General features: G+C 41.9%; 1 protein-coding gene, 1 long non-coding RNA gene and 1 other non-coding gene across 7 annotated transcripts in view; 2 read left to right on the plus strand and 1 right to left on the minus strand.

The window, feature by feature from the left end:
* Positions 1 to 1,501: 1,501 nt before the first annotated feature.
* LOC145861123 (uncharacterized) lies at positions 1,502 to 7,595 on the minus strand. The gene is made up of 2 exons (XR_014380944.1): positions 7,239 to 7,595; positions 1,502 to 5,796 (listed from the first exon to the last, which is right to left on the minus strand). It is a non-coding gene; the product is annotated as an uncharacterized LOC145861123 (long non-coding RNA).
* Positions 4,274 to 4,345, plus strand: trnae-uuc (transfer RNA glutamic acid (anticodon UUC)). The gene has a single exon. It is a non-coding gene; the product is annotated as a tRNA-Glu (tRNA).
* A 1,897-nt stretch (positions 7,596 to 9,492) lies between the features above and the next one.
* Positions 9,493 to 16,490, plus strand: part of LOC106574335 (amyloid-beta A4 protein) — a 46,496-nt gene continuing 39,498 nt past the window's right edge. For 4 of the 5 annotated variants that reach the window (XM_045697544.2, XM_082962811.1, XM_045697546.2 and 1 more), the window contains exon 1: positions 9,493 to 9,694. In XM_045697544.2, the coding sequence (XP_045553500.1) occupies positions 9,635 to 9,694 (60 nt within the window). In that variant the 5' untranslated portion in view covers positions 9,493 to 9,634. The remainder of the gene's footprint in view (positions 9,695 to 16,490) is intronic. The other variant, XM_014150193.3, reaches the window with a different exon arrangement.

The following is a 16,490-nucleotide window of genomic DNA, read 5'->3' on the forward strand; positions in this document are numbered from 1 at the left end:
TTGTCTACTCTGCCTCAATAAATACCCAAGAAAACGTATAAAGTCAGTACACCAGTCGATAACGAAGTACTCCAAGCCCTCTTGTTGTTAGTAAAGTGTAATTGTGCCTACTCGAATTTGCACCATGAGCTGTCCATTGATTGTGCCCGGTCTGCTGCTTCAAGGTTCAGCACCACAATGTAAATTACTCAAATCTGGCTTATTGTGAGGTCAATAACTGTAATAAATACATAATGTGGCAGAAACATTTTTTTTTTAAATAAATTCAATTATGGTAGTAGCAAACTATCAAAGTGGACCTCCGGTTCTCATTCTCATCTTCGCGCTCTCCTCAAACTAAATAGAACATAGTTAAAAATAAATAATTATAGGCCTAATCAAAAATAATTTTCGGAACAAACCTTTGACTCTTGAACTGCCAACGTAGTGGTTAAGCAGTGTGTAATACAGCCACGGTTTATTTACACCATCCTGGCATCTATCTTAGAAATATAACTTTGCTCTGTGCTTCTCCGAGCATGCACTTCCTAGTCTATAGCCTATAGGTTATGGATCATTGGATTGAGACCACACTAAATAGCCTATGGGCGCAATTGATATTGCACACCCAATGGAGAATCAGAGATTTTTTTGATTTTTCCTTTATTTAACTAGGCAAGTCAGCTAAGAACAAATTCTTATTTTCAATGACGGCCTAGGAACAGTGGGTTAACTGCCTTGTTCAGGGGCAGAACAACAGATTTTTACCTTGTCAGCTCAGGGATTCGATTTTGCAACCTTTCGGTTACTGGTCCAACGCTCTAACCACTAGGCTACCTGCCGCCCCATAGATGAGGCACACATCGAAATATAGCCTAATAAGCAACACATTCTAAAACATTGAGAAATATTGAAATGTAATCAATGATAAATTACATGACACTCCCCTGGACTAGATTTAAAACATACTAAACCCTCCACTTGACTGACATTTAAAAAGCATGACCCTCCCCCATTTTCCTCCAGGTAACCATACTGTAAATTTTGATCTGTCCCTAACTCATACGCATTTAGGTACTGAAAATAATAATGGGAATACCTGTGTAAATAGTTAGTTTATAGATCATTTGTAAATCCGTAATAAGAAAGAATGATTCATTACATATAAACTAGTATCTATATCCCACTTATACGAAGTTGTATAAACCCTAAAGATAGGTCTTAAAAAAGTTATGTCCTTGTTTCATGGTAGGTAGCCAACCCCTAACTTTTCTCAAATTTCTCTCAGAGAGGAGATAATGAACAATCAATTAAATTGCATAACAAGGCAATGTACACAGCTAGTCACCAAATGTAGGCTAGGCTACCATTTGGTTACCATCTGCCTTTGCTAGGCCTCTTTGTGAATGTTTTGCATGTATGTGGTTGCTGATGTGTCTGTCACAAGGTGGAAATGTAATAGGTTCTAGGGTTGGTCTAGGTTGAGTAGGGAGACTGAAGCAGAGGCAGACAACAAACAGGACAGTTTTCAACATTTATTTTCACAAGGCATGGTTTCATTTCTGTAATCAAGTTTCAACACATTCTCAACTCATTTTTCACAATTCACTTAGAATGCTTCATTTCTGTATACCATTTTTCTCTTTGAGAAGGAGGTGAGGAGAGAGGACATGGGGAGTATGCAATTGGAGTTCTCCTTTGGGCAAACTCTGTCCTCCTCAGTGAGCCGGAAACTGAAAAGTGGTCAAGGAATGTTTCAGTTCATTAGTGGAAAAACGGAAGACGGTCCCTTCCTCAATTGCCTGCTTTTGGTGAGGAAGCACAACCTGAGTCCTTCGCGGAAGAGTTTGGAAAATATTTTACACCCTTTGAAATCAGCTATTGTTTACTCGAAGTAGAAAAGCATGCAACCATTTAAAAAAACAATATGCTAATGATCCTTTTATCTATAAAATGTATTGTACAACTATCTAAATTAGTTTTCTATCACTTTATACATTTATGACACACGATTGGAAAAAGAGAGTCTGATTTCATACAACCTCATCTTCGTTCACTATCCCTCTCCTAGCAGCATCTCTTCAATTAGCTTTGACCTTTTTCAAAAGGAGGTTAGAGAGGACAGGGGAGAGCGGATGCAGGAGTTGACCGAATCTATTTCAGAAAAGGGCATTGAGATTCTCCCAGTCATACAGCACAGACCCTGCGGCAAGGTAAAGTGACTAAGGGGACAGTTGAAATCGGTGAGGGGGACACACTTTTGGGGGGGGGTTCTTGCATTGGAAATCTATTGAATTCTAATTATATCATGCTATACCACAATAAACATAAAGTTAAAATGCCAAAACTCTGAGACCATTGAGTGCTTTTGAAGTGACAGGTTGGCGCGAAATCTATAAACCCATCTCCGCTGCACTGTATCAGCACAATGGACAGCGCCTTACGCAGTAAAGCAAGGCCTATTTGGCAATGAATATAGGCTACAAGATAGATGGGGTAAATCACCTATTATAAACAGCCTAAATGAATGCAACCGAATACAATTAGTTTTTCTTTCCACAGTGCAGTGCATTTCAAATGCTCCATGCTTGATGCGTGCCTAGCGAATCCTTTGGTTTCATCAAAAGCTTGCTTCTAGTTAGAATACCCGCTTTGGGTGAAGGCCTTGTCTGCATTAGCAATGGACCCAATACTGAACTTTCGACATTGGAACCAAAATGCAGCATCTGCAGTAACTGAGTATTCCAGCCACTCTCCTCCTATGAAGCAGTTGATATTAAATTAATGTTTTTGGACAGAAAACATGCGGTTATGGTAGGATTCTAGGCTAACCTGGGCTGGCTCTTCCAAGATCGTCAGGAACAGTCAGGGGTGGAGGGGACTGTGGAGCCATTATCCTGGTGGCATATGTGAATGGGGGGGGGGGGGGGGGGCTCTGGAGCTCAGCATATGGAGCTCAGCACCATCATTGCTGCTGGGCTTGGCGGCATCCTCGATGGTTTGATTTCTGATATCCATCGTGGCAGTGGCAGATTAGCTGGTTAGCGCTAAATAGGCTAATAACACAAACACCTTTTACAGCTAACTAAAAAGCTAACTAAACTCTGTAGTGGTGGGGCGTGAGGCAGAGTTGATTGAAGCTGCTTCAACTCTAAACTTGATCCCGTCCTTTTAAATAAACAAATATGACAGGCTGAGGCTTATCTCGTTATTCATAGCATACCACATTATTCACTAAGCAGCGTTTTTTTTCACACTTTCTATGGAAACCCAAAGAGTCATATCTAACTGCCCAGTGGCTTTCCATAGCTCCCCTACACATCATTTTGTTTAATGTTATTTAACCAGGCAAGTCAGTTAAGAACAAATTCTTATTTACAATGACAGCCTACCAGGGAACAGTGGGTTAACTGCCTTGTTCAGGGGTAGAACAACAGATCTTTAGCTCGGGGATTTGATCCAGCAACCTTTTGGTTACTGGCCCAATGCTCTAACAACTAGGCTACCTGCCGCCCCAAAACACACACACACTCCGCAGCACACCCTGTCCATGGTGCTGATATAGTGCAGCGCTGATTCAGATTTCGCGCCAATCTGTCACTCAATCATTTGAAAATGTCTGCTATTTTTATATGGGGACATAAAACTAAAACTACAACACAAGTTTCAACTTAGGGGGCTAAGCCTCCTAGTGGAGCCATGCCTGATACAGCGCAAAGTCCATTTGCCATGTGCTCTCATCGAACATTTCAGCCTTAATTTGGTATATTATTAGGATCCCCATTACCTGTTGCGAAAGCAGCTGCTACTCTTCCTGGGGTCCACACAAAACATAGCATAATAAAGAACATTTATTGACAAAAACAGCTCAACGACAGAACTACATACATTTAAAAACGGCACAGATAGCCTATATATCAATACATACACACAATTTCTAGGTCAAAAGGGGGAGAGGAGTTGCTTTATCAGTTTTTTTAAACTAGGTTTGCTGTTCATTTGAGCAATATTAGATGGAAGGGAGTTCCATGCAATAACGGCTTTATATAATACAGTAAGCTTTCTTGAATTTGTTCTGGATTTGGGGACTTTGAAAATACCCCTGGTGGCATGTCTGGTGGGGTAAATGTATGTGTCAGAGCTGTGTGTAAGTTGATTATGCAAACAATTTTCACGTTTCTTATAAAAAGAAGTGACACAGTCAGTCTCTCCTCAACTCTTAGCCAATAGAGACTGGTATGCATAGTATTTATATTAGCCCTCTGATTACAATGAAGAGCAAGACATGATTGGTTCCCATATGGTCTAGCGGTCAGGATTCCTGGTTTTCACCCAGGCGGCCCAGGTTCGACTCCCGGTATGGGAATTAACTGTTCTAATATTGGGCTCCCGAGTGACGCAGTGGTCTAAGGCACCACATCTCAATGCTGGAGGGGTCACTGCAGATACCCTGGTTCAAATCCAGGCTGTAACACAACCAGTGGTGTTTGGGAGTCCCGTAGGGTGGTGCACAGTTGGCTGGTGTAGGCTGTCATTGTAAATAATAATTTGTTCTTAACTGACTTGCCTAGTTAAATAAAAAAACATGGCACTATGTTCTTGCTCAACTAGGTCTTTCTTTGCACCACTTGACCACATGACTGGACAATAATCAAGATAAGCCAAAACTAGAGCCTGTAGGACTTGCTTTTTTGAGTGTGGTGTCAAAAAAGCAGAGCATCTCTTTATTATGGACAGACCTCTCTCCATCTTTACAACCATTGAATCTATATGATTTGACCATGACAGTTTAAAATCTAAGGTAACACCAAGTAATTTAGACTCCTCAACTTGTTCAACAGCCACACCATTCATTACCAGATTCAGTTGAGGTCTAGAACTTAGGGAATGATTTGTACCAAATACAATGCTGTTAGTTTAGGGATGTTCAGGACCAGTTTATTACTGGCCACCCATTCCAAAACTGACTGCAACTCCTTGTTAAGAGTTTCAGTGACTTCATTAGCTGTGGTTGCTGACACGTATATGGTTGAATCATCAGCATGCATGTACACACAGGCTTTGTTTAATGCCAGTGGCAGGTCATAAGCTCTGTTGCAACAAGGATCCACCATGCCTCTGGACTACATCCCTTCCTGTGGGGAAGGGGGATTTAAATAAACAATTCAATCACTTGATACGTTAACCATTCAATAGGAATGCTTGATTGTTGCACATGTAAAGTAGTGACTCCTGTGGCATTCTCACCCACTTTAAAATTAGTGTTTCCTCGCAGAGTGAGTGAAAACACTGCAAAATGACACACGTGCAATATTATGTTTGACACACCGATTAGCAAAAGCACTTTTTTTTAAATAAACCCCCCATATTTACTCAAAACAAACAACAAAGTCCCCTTGAACATAAAGGTCTCCAATACCTTCTAGCTAGCAGCTCTCCCACATGGTGTCCTAGGGCACCATTCTTGTTATCGTCTCCATCCACTGTTTCCTCTCTCCTGGTAGACCTGGGGCATCAGGTGGCCCCATCTTGGTCGCTTCAGCCCCATCGCTCACCTACTTTGAGTGGACCATTCCATCCAGCTCTCTGCGGGCCCCCATGGCAGTGTTATCCTGTCCTCTTAACTGGAACTTCCACCTCAGCTTCATCAGACCACACACATCCTTCAGCCATGTCCACAGAGCTGCTCAGTCTTCACTTATAGGGTACCTTAACACGCCAGGCCAGTTAGGTCGCACAAAGTCTCATAGACCAGCAGGGGTGGCTTCCTCTTCTGCCCCAGCTGCGTCCAGACCACCACGGGAGAGACTGCAGAACCTGGGAGGACACAGAAACACAAGACAGTAAAAGCAAAACAAAACTGTCCCCTGCTCCACAACTGCCCCTTCAATGGCCCAGACCCTGCACTTGTTAAGCCAAGTCTCACAAGGTAGAAAAGTGACAGGTTTTATAGGGACTGGGTTGAGCAAGCAGAGTGAAGCAGAGGCAAACAACTAACAGGACAGTTTTCAACATTTATTTTCATAAGGCTTGGTTTTCAAGTCACTGTTTCAGTAATCAAGTTAACATTCTAATAACATTTTCACAATTCAGTTAGAATGCTTAATTTCCATATACCATTTCCTCTTTACTTTTAACTTAATAACCATGCTACTTAAAATCATTAGAAAAACATACAAACTAAACCAAAGAAACAAAGGGGCACAGGAAGCAAAGCAGCCAGAAGGCAGGTGGCCATTTTTTCTCAAAAACGTAGTCATAAAGTGCTAAGTCCATTTGCCATGTGCTCTCAAACATTTCAGCCTTAAAGGGGAACTGCACCTGCTGATTTGGCCTCTTTTTTTTACTTGCTCCTCAAGAAATACTGGCGGCCATGACAGAAACCAAACGTGAGTTGACTTGGGGATGTGGTTTGATGTGGGTGTTTCTTGGGTGTGTCCTTGCCACCTCCAAGACACACCCATCAGTCAGAACCTTACCTGCAGCTTTTTCCACCCACTCAGTCACAACAAACAAATCTCCTGCAATGTTGAGTTCTACAGGCAGATGTATGGTGAGATTCCGGGGGAAGCTTTGGGCTTTATTAAATCCACATTGCAGAAGTTCAGCTAAGTGTGATTGAAATTTAAAGACAATGTTCCTGCTTTAGCGGAGACTGCATTTATGATAAACGGTGCATATGTCGGCTCAATCAATTTTGCTCTCAAGTGGCACAGCGGTCTAAGGCACTGCATCTCAGTGCTAGAGGCATCACTACAGACCCTGGTTCGATTCCAGGCTGTATCACAACTGACCATGATTGGGAATCCCATAGGGCGGCGGACAATTTGCCACCGTCATCCGGGTTAGGGTTTGGCCGGGATAGGCCGTCATTGTAAATAAGAATTTGTTCTTAACTGATTTGCCTAGTTAAATAAAGGTAAATTGTTTATTTTTTTTACGTCTGGCACCCAACTATGTACTTTGTCTAACAGAAAAACAGGGTCAACGATTGTCATCATCCCTCAATTATACATTTAGCTAGAGAAATAACAATCTCATTTGGAAGCTAATTCTATGGTTTACAGATGGCCGGTGACACCGTTACGCTATGCAACAAACTGTGACATGTTTTGCTATGGCCCTGGGTTGGTTTCAGTTTGTTGCTGCCAGTTAGTACAGTGTTGTAGTCAGACATGAGTTAGCTATTAACACGATAGCTGCATCCAATATTTATTTGTGTCCTAGTAGGCTGGACAATAGAACGAGTCAAAACTCACCCAAGGCTTAAAAATGGCCAAAGAACGTTGGTTGAGCTGCAACACCAGCGCGAGGTCATAGCAAATGAATTGATACGAACCATCGCTGAGCCTCTACTGACTGGAGTGATCCTTAGAATTGCATTTTCCCTAAATGGCACCAAAAATTGTCTACCTTTTATTTTACAACTACAATCTGTCTTTAGGATTAAGCTGAAAAATAACAACTTGTGTAGAAAGTAAACATCCGCACCTTTATGTTGCCAAGTGTGCTTTTGTCGGCATAACAAAGAGGTAGAGAAAAAAAGCTTTTGTGGCGCGATGGGTAACGCAGTTGTTGATGTGTGCAGAGGGTCCCTGGTTCAAGCCCGGGTTGGGGCGAGGAGAGGGACGGAAGCTAAACTGTTACACCAGCATGCCTCTCCATAGGAAAACAATGGGGGAGCTGTGTTCTAGGGCTAGCATTTCATGACAATAGAGTACGCTGCCCAGCCTTACATCATTACAAAGAGGAGATTCTCATTATTAAAATGGTGTCCGACTTGAAAAAATATAAATATACACATTGCGAGATACTTGGCGAAATAGACAGGCATTTCCTTATTTCCCCAAAACAATGGCAGTCTGAAAGTTCTAAGAGCAGTCTTTTTTATATAATTAACTAAATGTATGGTGTTTTTGGTTTGTCAGTTTCATTGTTTATTGTTATGCTATAAATTGTTATTTAATGTTTTTAACTGATAAAATGAACTACAGCATTTTATATTTTGGAATTTTTAGTAATTACGACATTGGTAAGTATATACACTTATTCTGTATTACTGCAATTAATAAATTATTCCAATAGATGGCAGCATAAAGACAATGAATGACATTTTGGAAGATTAGTTATCTCCCTGGATACACCACTCCCACACACAAGAAAACTCCCGCACACGTTTTTTTCTGTACCTTTCCACACTGCTAATGCAAGAGGAAGGACTGAAAAAGCATTTAACAGATTACTGTGAATTAATATAATGATCAGGGGTGTAACATTGGTTTTAGAAGTGTGGGGGGGGGGGGATATCCAGTTGAAGTGGAGTGTTTATCCAGTCGGATAAACACTCCAAACAACCTACCCTACCGATCGGAGGCGTCCGCATCACATTCCAATGATAAAACTGGGGGGGACAAAAATGCAATTTCAGAATGTGGGGGAAGAAGTAAGAAGAAGAGACTTGCTTGGGCCAAGAAACACGAGCAATGGACATTAGACCGGTGGAAATCGGTCCTTTGGTCTCATGAGTCCAAATTTGACATTTTTGGTTCCAACCGCCGTGTCTTTGTGAGACGCAGAGTAAGTGAACGGATGATCTCCTTATGTGTGGTTCCCCAATGTGAAGCAAGGAGGAGGTGTGATGGTGTGGGGGTGCTTTGCTGGTGACACTGTCAGTGATTTATTTATTGTTCAAGGCACACTTAACCAGCATTGCTAACACAGTTTTCTGCAGCGATACGCCATCCCATCTGGTTTGCGCTTAGTGGAACATTCATTTGTTTATCAACAGGACAAGGACCCAACACACCTCCAGGCTGTGTAAGGGCTATTTGACCAAAAAGGAGAGTGATGGAGTGCTGCATCAGATGCCCTGGCCTCCACAATCAGCCGACCTTAACTCGATTGAGATGGTTTGGGATGAGTTGGACCGCTGAGTGAAGGAAAAGCAGCCAACAAGTGTTCAGCATATGTTGGAACTCCTTCAAGACTGTTGGAAAAGCAGTCCAGGTGAAGCTGGTTAAGAGATTGCCAAGAGCGTGCAAAGCTGTCATCAAGGCAAAGGGTGGCTACTTTGAAGAATCTCAAATATAAAATATATTTGTATTTGTTTAACACTGGTTACTACATGATTCTATATGTGTTATTTTATAGTTTTGATGTCTTCACTATTATTCTACAATGTAGAAAATAGTACAAATAAAGAAAAACCCTTGAATGAGGAGATGTGTCCAAACTTTTGACTGGTACTGTATATATATACACACACACACCAGTCAATTTATTTATTTATTTTTACATAGAATTAAGCATAATCATTATGGCTCCAGATTGCAGGAAAAAAACTGTTTCAGGTGTTTGAAAAATGCTAAATTCAGGACACAGCCCCCCTCGGGACCAGCCCCAAACCATCCTCATGTACTTTGTGCCCCTCAGATTTTTGGGAGCATGGCGCCCCTGCACATACACGCACATGCATACATACACCCCCCCCCTCCCCCGGTCAGGTGACCTGGCACTCGAGCAGCTGTGCAGCCTCATTATCGTTCTCCATTAAACCAACACAGTCAGCCGCACAGCCACGGAAAAGAGCTCTGAATACATACCGACGGAACATAGAATAAACCATACATAGGACGCGTTCTGACAATAATTCGCCATGTGGGACCGTATGGCTTTGTTGCTGCTGGTTGTTGCGACCACGGCGCTAGCAGTTGAGGTAAGAAACCGGGGAAAGAAAGACGGGATAAGGCTGAGCTCCATGCCTATTCTTCTTCTCTTCCGCTGCTATTGATGGAGGGAGCAGCCGGGTGATTCCAAACCATGGGGGCTAATTACGCATGAATAGAACAAAATGAAACCAGTTATTCAGCAAGGCTGTGAACATATTCCACGCCTGAATACATGCTGGACAGCTTTTTATCTAATTTAGTCTGACTCGAAATGATAGTAGAATAGCCGGTGTTCAGATCCCTTGTTCTTTTTGCTCAGTGCTGTTATAAACTGCTCTGTCATTGCTTGAATTGAAATCTAGTTCTATAGCTTTTGGATAAGTTTTACTTTTAATAATTCAATGTGAGAAATCATTACATTTATTTTACACAAAGACCTGATGAAGCTTTCCAATCTGTAGGCTACGGCTGAGATTCCTGTGTAGCCTATGTAAACGAACGTGATTTGTTTCTGTGCATAATTGCGCTTCAACACAGCCTAGTCCAAACAGGTTTCTGTAGTGGCAATATTGATTATTGTATCCGGAGTTTATGGGTAATGTGATCACCATTTTGTAGCCACTTGTGCAGTGGTTTTTTTTTTCTTCTTCATGGCTCAAATATATATTTGAGGTGGTGGGCGTGAAAATAAACATCTATACTGGGTTATTCTTTTCCTTAGATTGAGCTTTCTGTAGCCTAAAGACATAAATTACTCCACAAAAAAGAGCCGAAGAGTAGACCTATGGCCCATTAATTCTGCACATTGCGTCCTTGGATAAGGGTAAAATCGCCTGTTTTCCCTACGTCAACCTGTTTCATGTAAGCTAGAGAATAAAGATAATGTTGTGAGACAGAAGTAAGATGGCGGCGGTGCACTGCAGCATTCCATGAACACAGGCAGAGATTTTGCACATAATCACCGATCATCCGTCTCTCTCTCAGGCGATATGCGATGTCGGTGTGAATTTGGCCTTGTAAAGAGAGAGACCACATTTTGTTCTCTTACGACAGTCTTAGTGTTACACAAACGTTACACTGCAATTGCGGCTGAGTTGCTAGATTTGGTATGTCTGAGTGTGGGAACTGCGGTTTGAATTTAACAAATGATTGCAGGCAGTAGCGGATACATTTGATGTGGGTGATACTTGTAACAGGTCGATGCCGGTCTGTGGGCTAGCTAGGCTAACCACACAATAAACATTACTCTTCACCCACCTCAAGTTCAAGATGTCAATGTCACTCAGGTTTTACTAGGCCTTTTCACCTCCAGACAGCTTACATATCTAGTTGTTGTATGTAGTACCCCTAGTGTTTCTGACTATGTATCAATTGTTCTTAATCTTAGTTCAGTATAGCCAAAGGGTGTTAGTGATATTTCAACATATTAAGAGACTTTAAATCAATTAAATGCCAAATGGGCTATGAAGTTGATGTTCAAACTTCCCAATACAGAAGTTCAGTTAGTTGGTATTTCCCCATATTGTGGGTTGTCAATAATTGACATTTCATGATTTTTTTGTGGGGTGAAAAGAAAGCTGATTTAGGCTATAATGCTTTATTGCTTGGTTTACACATGTATAAGCCACACATTGAACAGTCTAAGGACTCAGAGGACAGGGCTCTTGTTAATCCGGCCTTTATACAGACTGGAGTGTACGGTGTGGGAGCTGAATTCCAGTTTCCCATCCTTGAAAAATTGAAAATATAACCCAGGCAGTCTGTCAATGCACTGCAGTCATTCAAGCCCAAAGCAACACAGCCTCACGCCCATTAACGTACATTATAACCATTGTCTCCCTTTGGCATCCACTGCTCATGTTGCAGCTTCGTCCAACCATCCATTTAAAGCGCCAGTTTCCAATAGCGCTTTAAAGGGACAATTAGCTCTATGTTGCAGTCTCTACAATTCTTACCCTTGTAATGGTTAGTTGTTGTGTGCCAATCATTGTCTCTGTTTTGGGATGTTTCTCATGCCATGCCAACCATCCTCCATCTTAAGCCTCTTTTTATGTTTTGGTGGCGGTGCCTCTTTTTCTGCCTGCCAGACAGAAATTCCTGGCCCTTTATGGTGTTGTCATGTTACGTTTGTGTTGTTATGGGCTGTTGTGTTCTCCCCACGTTGGGATGTTCCTCCCCTTTCAGGATTTGTTTTATTTTGAACCCTCTCTCTCCCATGTTGCCACACTGGACATCCTCACCTTTAACCTGTTGAGGACAGATGTTCCGCTAGCGGAGCCCCGTTCCGTCTGCGGAACCCCTAGCCAATGGCATCGCACGGCGCGAAATACAAAACCAACTAAAATACCAAAATTCAATTTTCTCAAACAATCAACTATTTTACACCATTTTAAAGATGAGACTCTCGTTAATCTAACCACATTGTCCGATTTCAAAAAGGCTTTACAGCGAAAGCAAAACATTAGATTATGTTAGGAGAGTACATAGACACAAATAATCACACAGCCATTTTCCAAGCAAGCATATGTCACATAAACCCAAACCACAGCTAAATGCAGCACTAACCTTTGATCTTCATCAGATGACACTCCTAGGACATTGTTATACAAAACATGCATGTTTTGTTCAATCAAGTTCATATATCAAAAACCAGCTTTTTACATTGGCATGTGATGTTCAGAACTAGCATACCCACCGAAAACTTCCGGTGAATTTACTAAATTACTCATGATAAACGTTGACAAAATACATAACAATTATTTTAAGAATTATAGATACAGAACTCCTTTATGCAATCGCTATGTCCGATTTTAAAATAGCTTTTCGGGGGAAAGCACATTTTGCAATATTCTGAGTACATAGCTCGGCCATCACAGCTAGCTATTTTGACATCCGCCAACTTCGGGGTCACCTAAACTCAGAATTAGTATTAGAAAAATTGGATTACCTTTGCTGTTCTTTGTCAGAATGCACTCCCAGGACTTCTACTTAAACAACAAATGTTGTTTTGGTTCCAAATAATCCATAGTTATATCCAAATACCTCCGTTTTGTTCATGCGTTCAGGTCACTATCCGAAGGGTAACACGCGAGCGCATTGTGACAAAAAAATTCCAAATATTCCATTACTGTACTTAGAAGCATGTCAAACGCTGTTTAAAATCAATTTCTCGTAAAATAGCGATAATATTCCAATCGGGCAACGTTGTATTCATTCAAAGAGAGAAAGAAAAACATGGCGAGTTCTCGTGACCTCGCATCTCCAGTCTCACTGTCCCCAGGCTGACCACTTACAAACTCTGCTCCTATACTTTGCCCAGAGACAGCAGACACCCCATTCCACTTTCTGGCGGCTTTAGAGAGCCAATGGAAGCCTTAGAAAGTGTCACGTTACAGCACAGATGCTGTAATTTCGATAGAGATGCAACAGAAGGACAACAAATTGTCCGACAGGGCACTTCCTGCATGGAATCTTCTCAGGTTTTGGCCTGCCATATGAGTTCTGTTATACACAGACACCATTCAAACAGTTTTAGAAACTTTAGGGTGTTTTCTATCCAAAGCCAATAATTATATGGATTTTCTAGTTACTGGGCAGGAGTAGTAACCAGATTAAATCGGGTACGTTTTTTATCCGGCCATAAATACTGCCCCCTATCCCAAAAGTTAAGTAATGTGTTTGTCTGAAACGGTCATGTCACCTATCCCTTCAATGGCATAGGTTTTCAGGGGAGCTGATCACAGTGAAAACACCTGGCATGGCGGTGTAAGGCCGGCTTTGTGCGCTGTAACCTGGCCTTTCACATAGCATACATGGCTGGTTATCTCTTGCTAGCCCTGGGCCGTGTTCAGTTGGCATGAAATGGAGTGAAACAGGGAGTGACTACCTGTACTTGTCCAATAAGAGATGTTTGTTTTCACGTTGCAAAACATTTTGCGACGGTGTGTCCTAATGAACACAACCCTGAGGAGCTTCCCAGAGCAAATATATCATGGTATCATCTGATATGAATTGTGCAGCAGTCTCTGGTGCAGACCACATTTAGAGGATCTCACAACATCAGGATGGGCTCCATTGAGAAGCGACTCAAGCCCACTCTTCACAATCCCTCATCTATACAGATCGGTGGTTCTTTGCAGGTGCTGTTCCATTCCAATGAAACCTGGATGAGTTATCAGGGACCCCACCTCCAACCAGGAGAGAATGGGTGTGTTCCAGGGTGTCTTTTTGCAGTCACGCTGCACACCTCATCATAATAAAGTAGCTCCTGAATCGTTAAACGCTTCTCCAGGCTTTGTGAGTTCTGATCATCTGCAATAATGATGACCTGGAACGCACCCTATAGCCCTGCTGCTATGACAACCCCAGTGGATCACGTCTTAACCTGTTAGGGCTAGGGGGCAGTATTGACACGGCCGGATAAAAAACGTACCCGATTTAATCTGGTTACTACTCCTGCCCAGTAACTAGAAAATCCATATAATTATTGGCTTTGGATAGAAAACACCCTAAAGTTTCTAAAACTATTTGAATGGTGTCTGTGAGTATAACAGAACTCATATGGCAGGCCAAAACCTGAGAAGATTCCATGCAGGAAGTGGCCTGTCTGACAAGTTGTTGTTTATCTTGGCTCTTTTTATTGAAGTCTGAGGATCTTTGCTATAACGTGACACTTCCTACGGCTCCCATAGGCTCTCAGAGCCCGGGAAAAAGCTGAACGATATCGAGGCAGCCTCTGGCTGAAACACACTATCGCGTTTGGCAAGTGGCCGATCAGAGTACTATGGGCTTAGGCGCGTGCCCGAGTCGACCCCATGCTTTATTTTCTTTCGTCTGTTTACCTAAACGCAGATTCCCGGTCGGAATATTATCGCTTTTTTTAATGAGAAAAATGGCATAAAAATGGATTTTAAACAGCGGTTGACATGCTTCGAAGTACGGTAATGGAATATTTACAATTTTTTTTTGTCACGAATTGCGCCATGCTCGTCACCCTTATTTACCCTTTCGGATAGTGTCTTGAACGCACGAACAAAACGCTGCTATTTGGATATAACAATGGATTATTTGGGACCAAATCAACATTTGTTATTGAAGTAGAAGTCCTGGGAGTGCATTCTGATGAAGACAGCAAAGGTAATAACATTTTTCTTATAGTAAATCTGACTTTGGTGAGTGCTAAACTTGCTGGGTGTCTAAATGGCTAGCCCGGCATCACAGGGCTAGCCATTTATCTACAGAGAATATTGCAAAATGTGCTTTCACCGAAAAGCTATTTTAAAATCGGACATATCGAGTGCATAGAGGAATTCTGTATCTATAATTCTTAAAATAATTGTTATGCTTTTTTGTGAACGTTTATTGTGAGTAATTTAGTAAATTCACCGGCAGTGTTCGGTGGGAATGCTAGTCACATGCTAGTCACATGCTAATGTAAAAAGCTGGTTTTTGATATAAATATGAACTTGATTGAACAAAACATGCATGTATTGTATAACATGATGTCCTAGGGTTGTCATCTGATGAAGATCATCAAAGGTTAGTGCTGCATTTAGCTGTGGTTTGGGTTTATGTGACATTATATACTAGCTTGAAAAATGGGTGTCTGATTATTTCTGGCTGGGTACTCTGCTGACATAATCTAATGTTTTGCTTTCGTTGTAAAGCCTTTTTGAAATCGGACAGTGTGGTTAGATTAACGAGAGTCTTATCTTTAAAATGGTGTAAAATAGTAATGTTTGAAAAATTGAAGTTTTTGCATTTTTGAGGTATTTGAATAACGCGCCACGGGATTACACTGGCTGTTGAGTAGCCCATAGAGGTTAACCGTCAGTGTCACCGTCATGGCAGCTGCGTGACTGAAGTGGCGTGTCGTGTGTATGTGTGAACTTCACGTCCGCACATACAAACCTGGAACTTGATAATCTGAGCGACCAAGCGCAGTCAAAGAGCCTGGTGGAAACTAATCAAGCTGTGATGGTTGTTCGTGGTGATTTCTGTTCTTAGGGGGCTGACTTACTGTGGCTTATAGTTTTATTGAATGATTCCCAAATGGCACCCTATTCCTTATGTCGCCTTTCCAATAGGGCTCTGGTCAAAGTAGCGCACTACATGAGGAGTACAGTGCCATTTGGGACGTAGACGTAGTCCACCGTTAACCTGTTAGGGCTAGGGGGCAGCATTGACACGGCTGGATAAAAAACATACCCGATTTAATCTGGTTACCACTCCTACTCAGTAACTAGAATATGCATATACTTATTACATATGGATAGAAAACACCCTAAATTTTCTAAAACTGTTTGAATGGTGTCTGTGAGTATAACAGAACTCAAATGGCAGGTCAAAACCTGAGAGATTCCTTTACAGGAAGTGGCCTGTCTGACCATTTCTGGAACTTCTTTGCCATCTCTATCATTTACTAAGGATCTCTGCTCTAACGTGACACTTCCCACATCGTCCATAGGCTCTCATAGCCCGGGAAAAAAGAGAATGTCGTCATTCCAGCCCCAGGCTGAAACACATTATCGCCTTTCTCAAGTGGCCCATCAAGAGACACTAGCTTATGCGCGTGACCCCGACCGCCCCCGCCTTTGGGATTTTTTCCTCTGTTTGCCGAAAAGGAGATTCCCTGTCGGAATTTTACCGCTTTTCTACGAGAAAAATGACGTAAAAATTGATTTTAAACAGCGGTTGACATGCTTCGACGTACGGCAATTGAATACTTTGAATTTTATTGTCAGGAATTGCGCCAAGCGCGCGACACTTCTTTACTATTTCGGATAGTGTCTGGAACGCACGAACAAAACGCCGCTATTCGGATATAACGATGGATTATTTTGG

The sequence above is a fragment of the Salmo salar genome, chromosome 16, assembly GCF_965601325.2.
Source record: "Salmo salar chromosome 16, fSalSal1, whole genome shotgun sequence".
Lineage (NCBI taxonomy): Eukaryota > Metazoa > Chordata > Actinopteri > Salmoniformes > Salmonidae > Salmo > Salmo salar.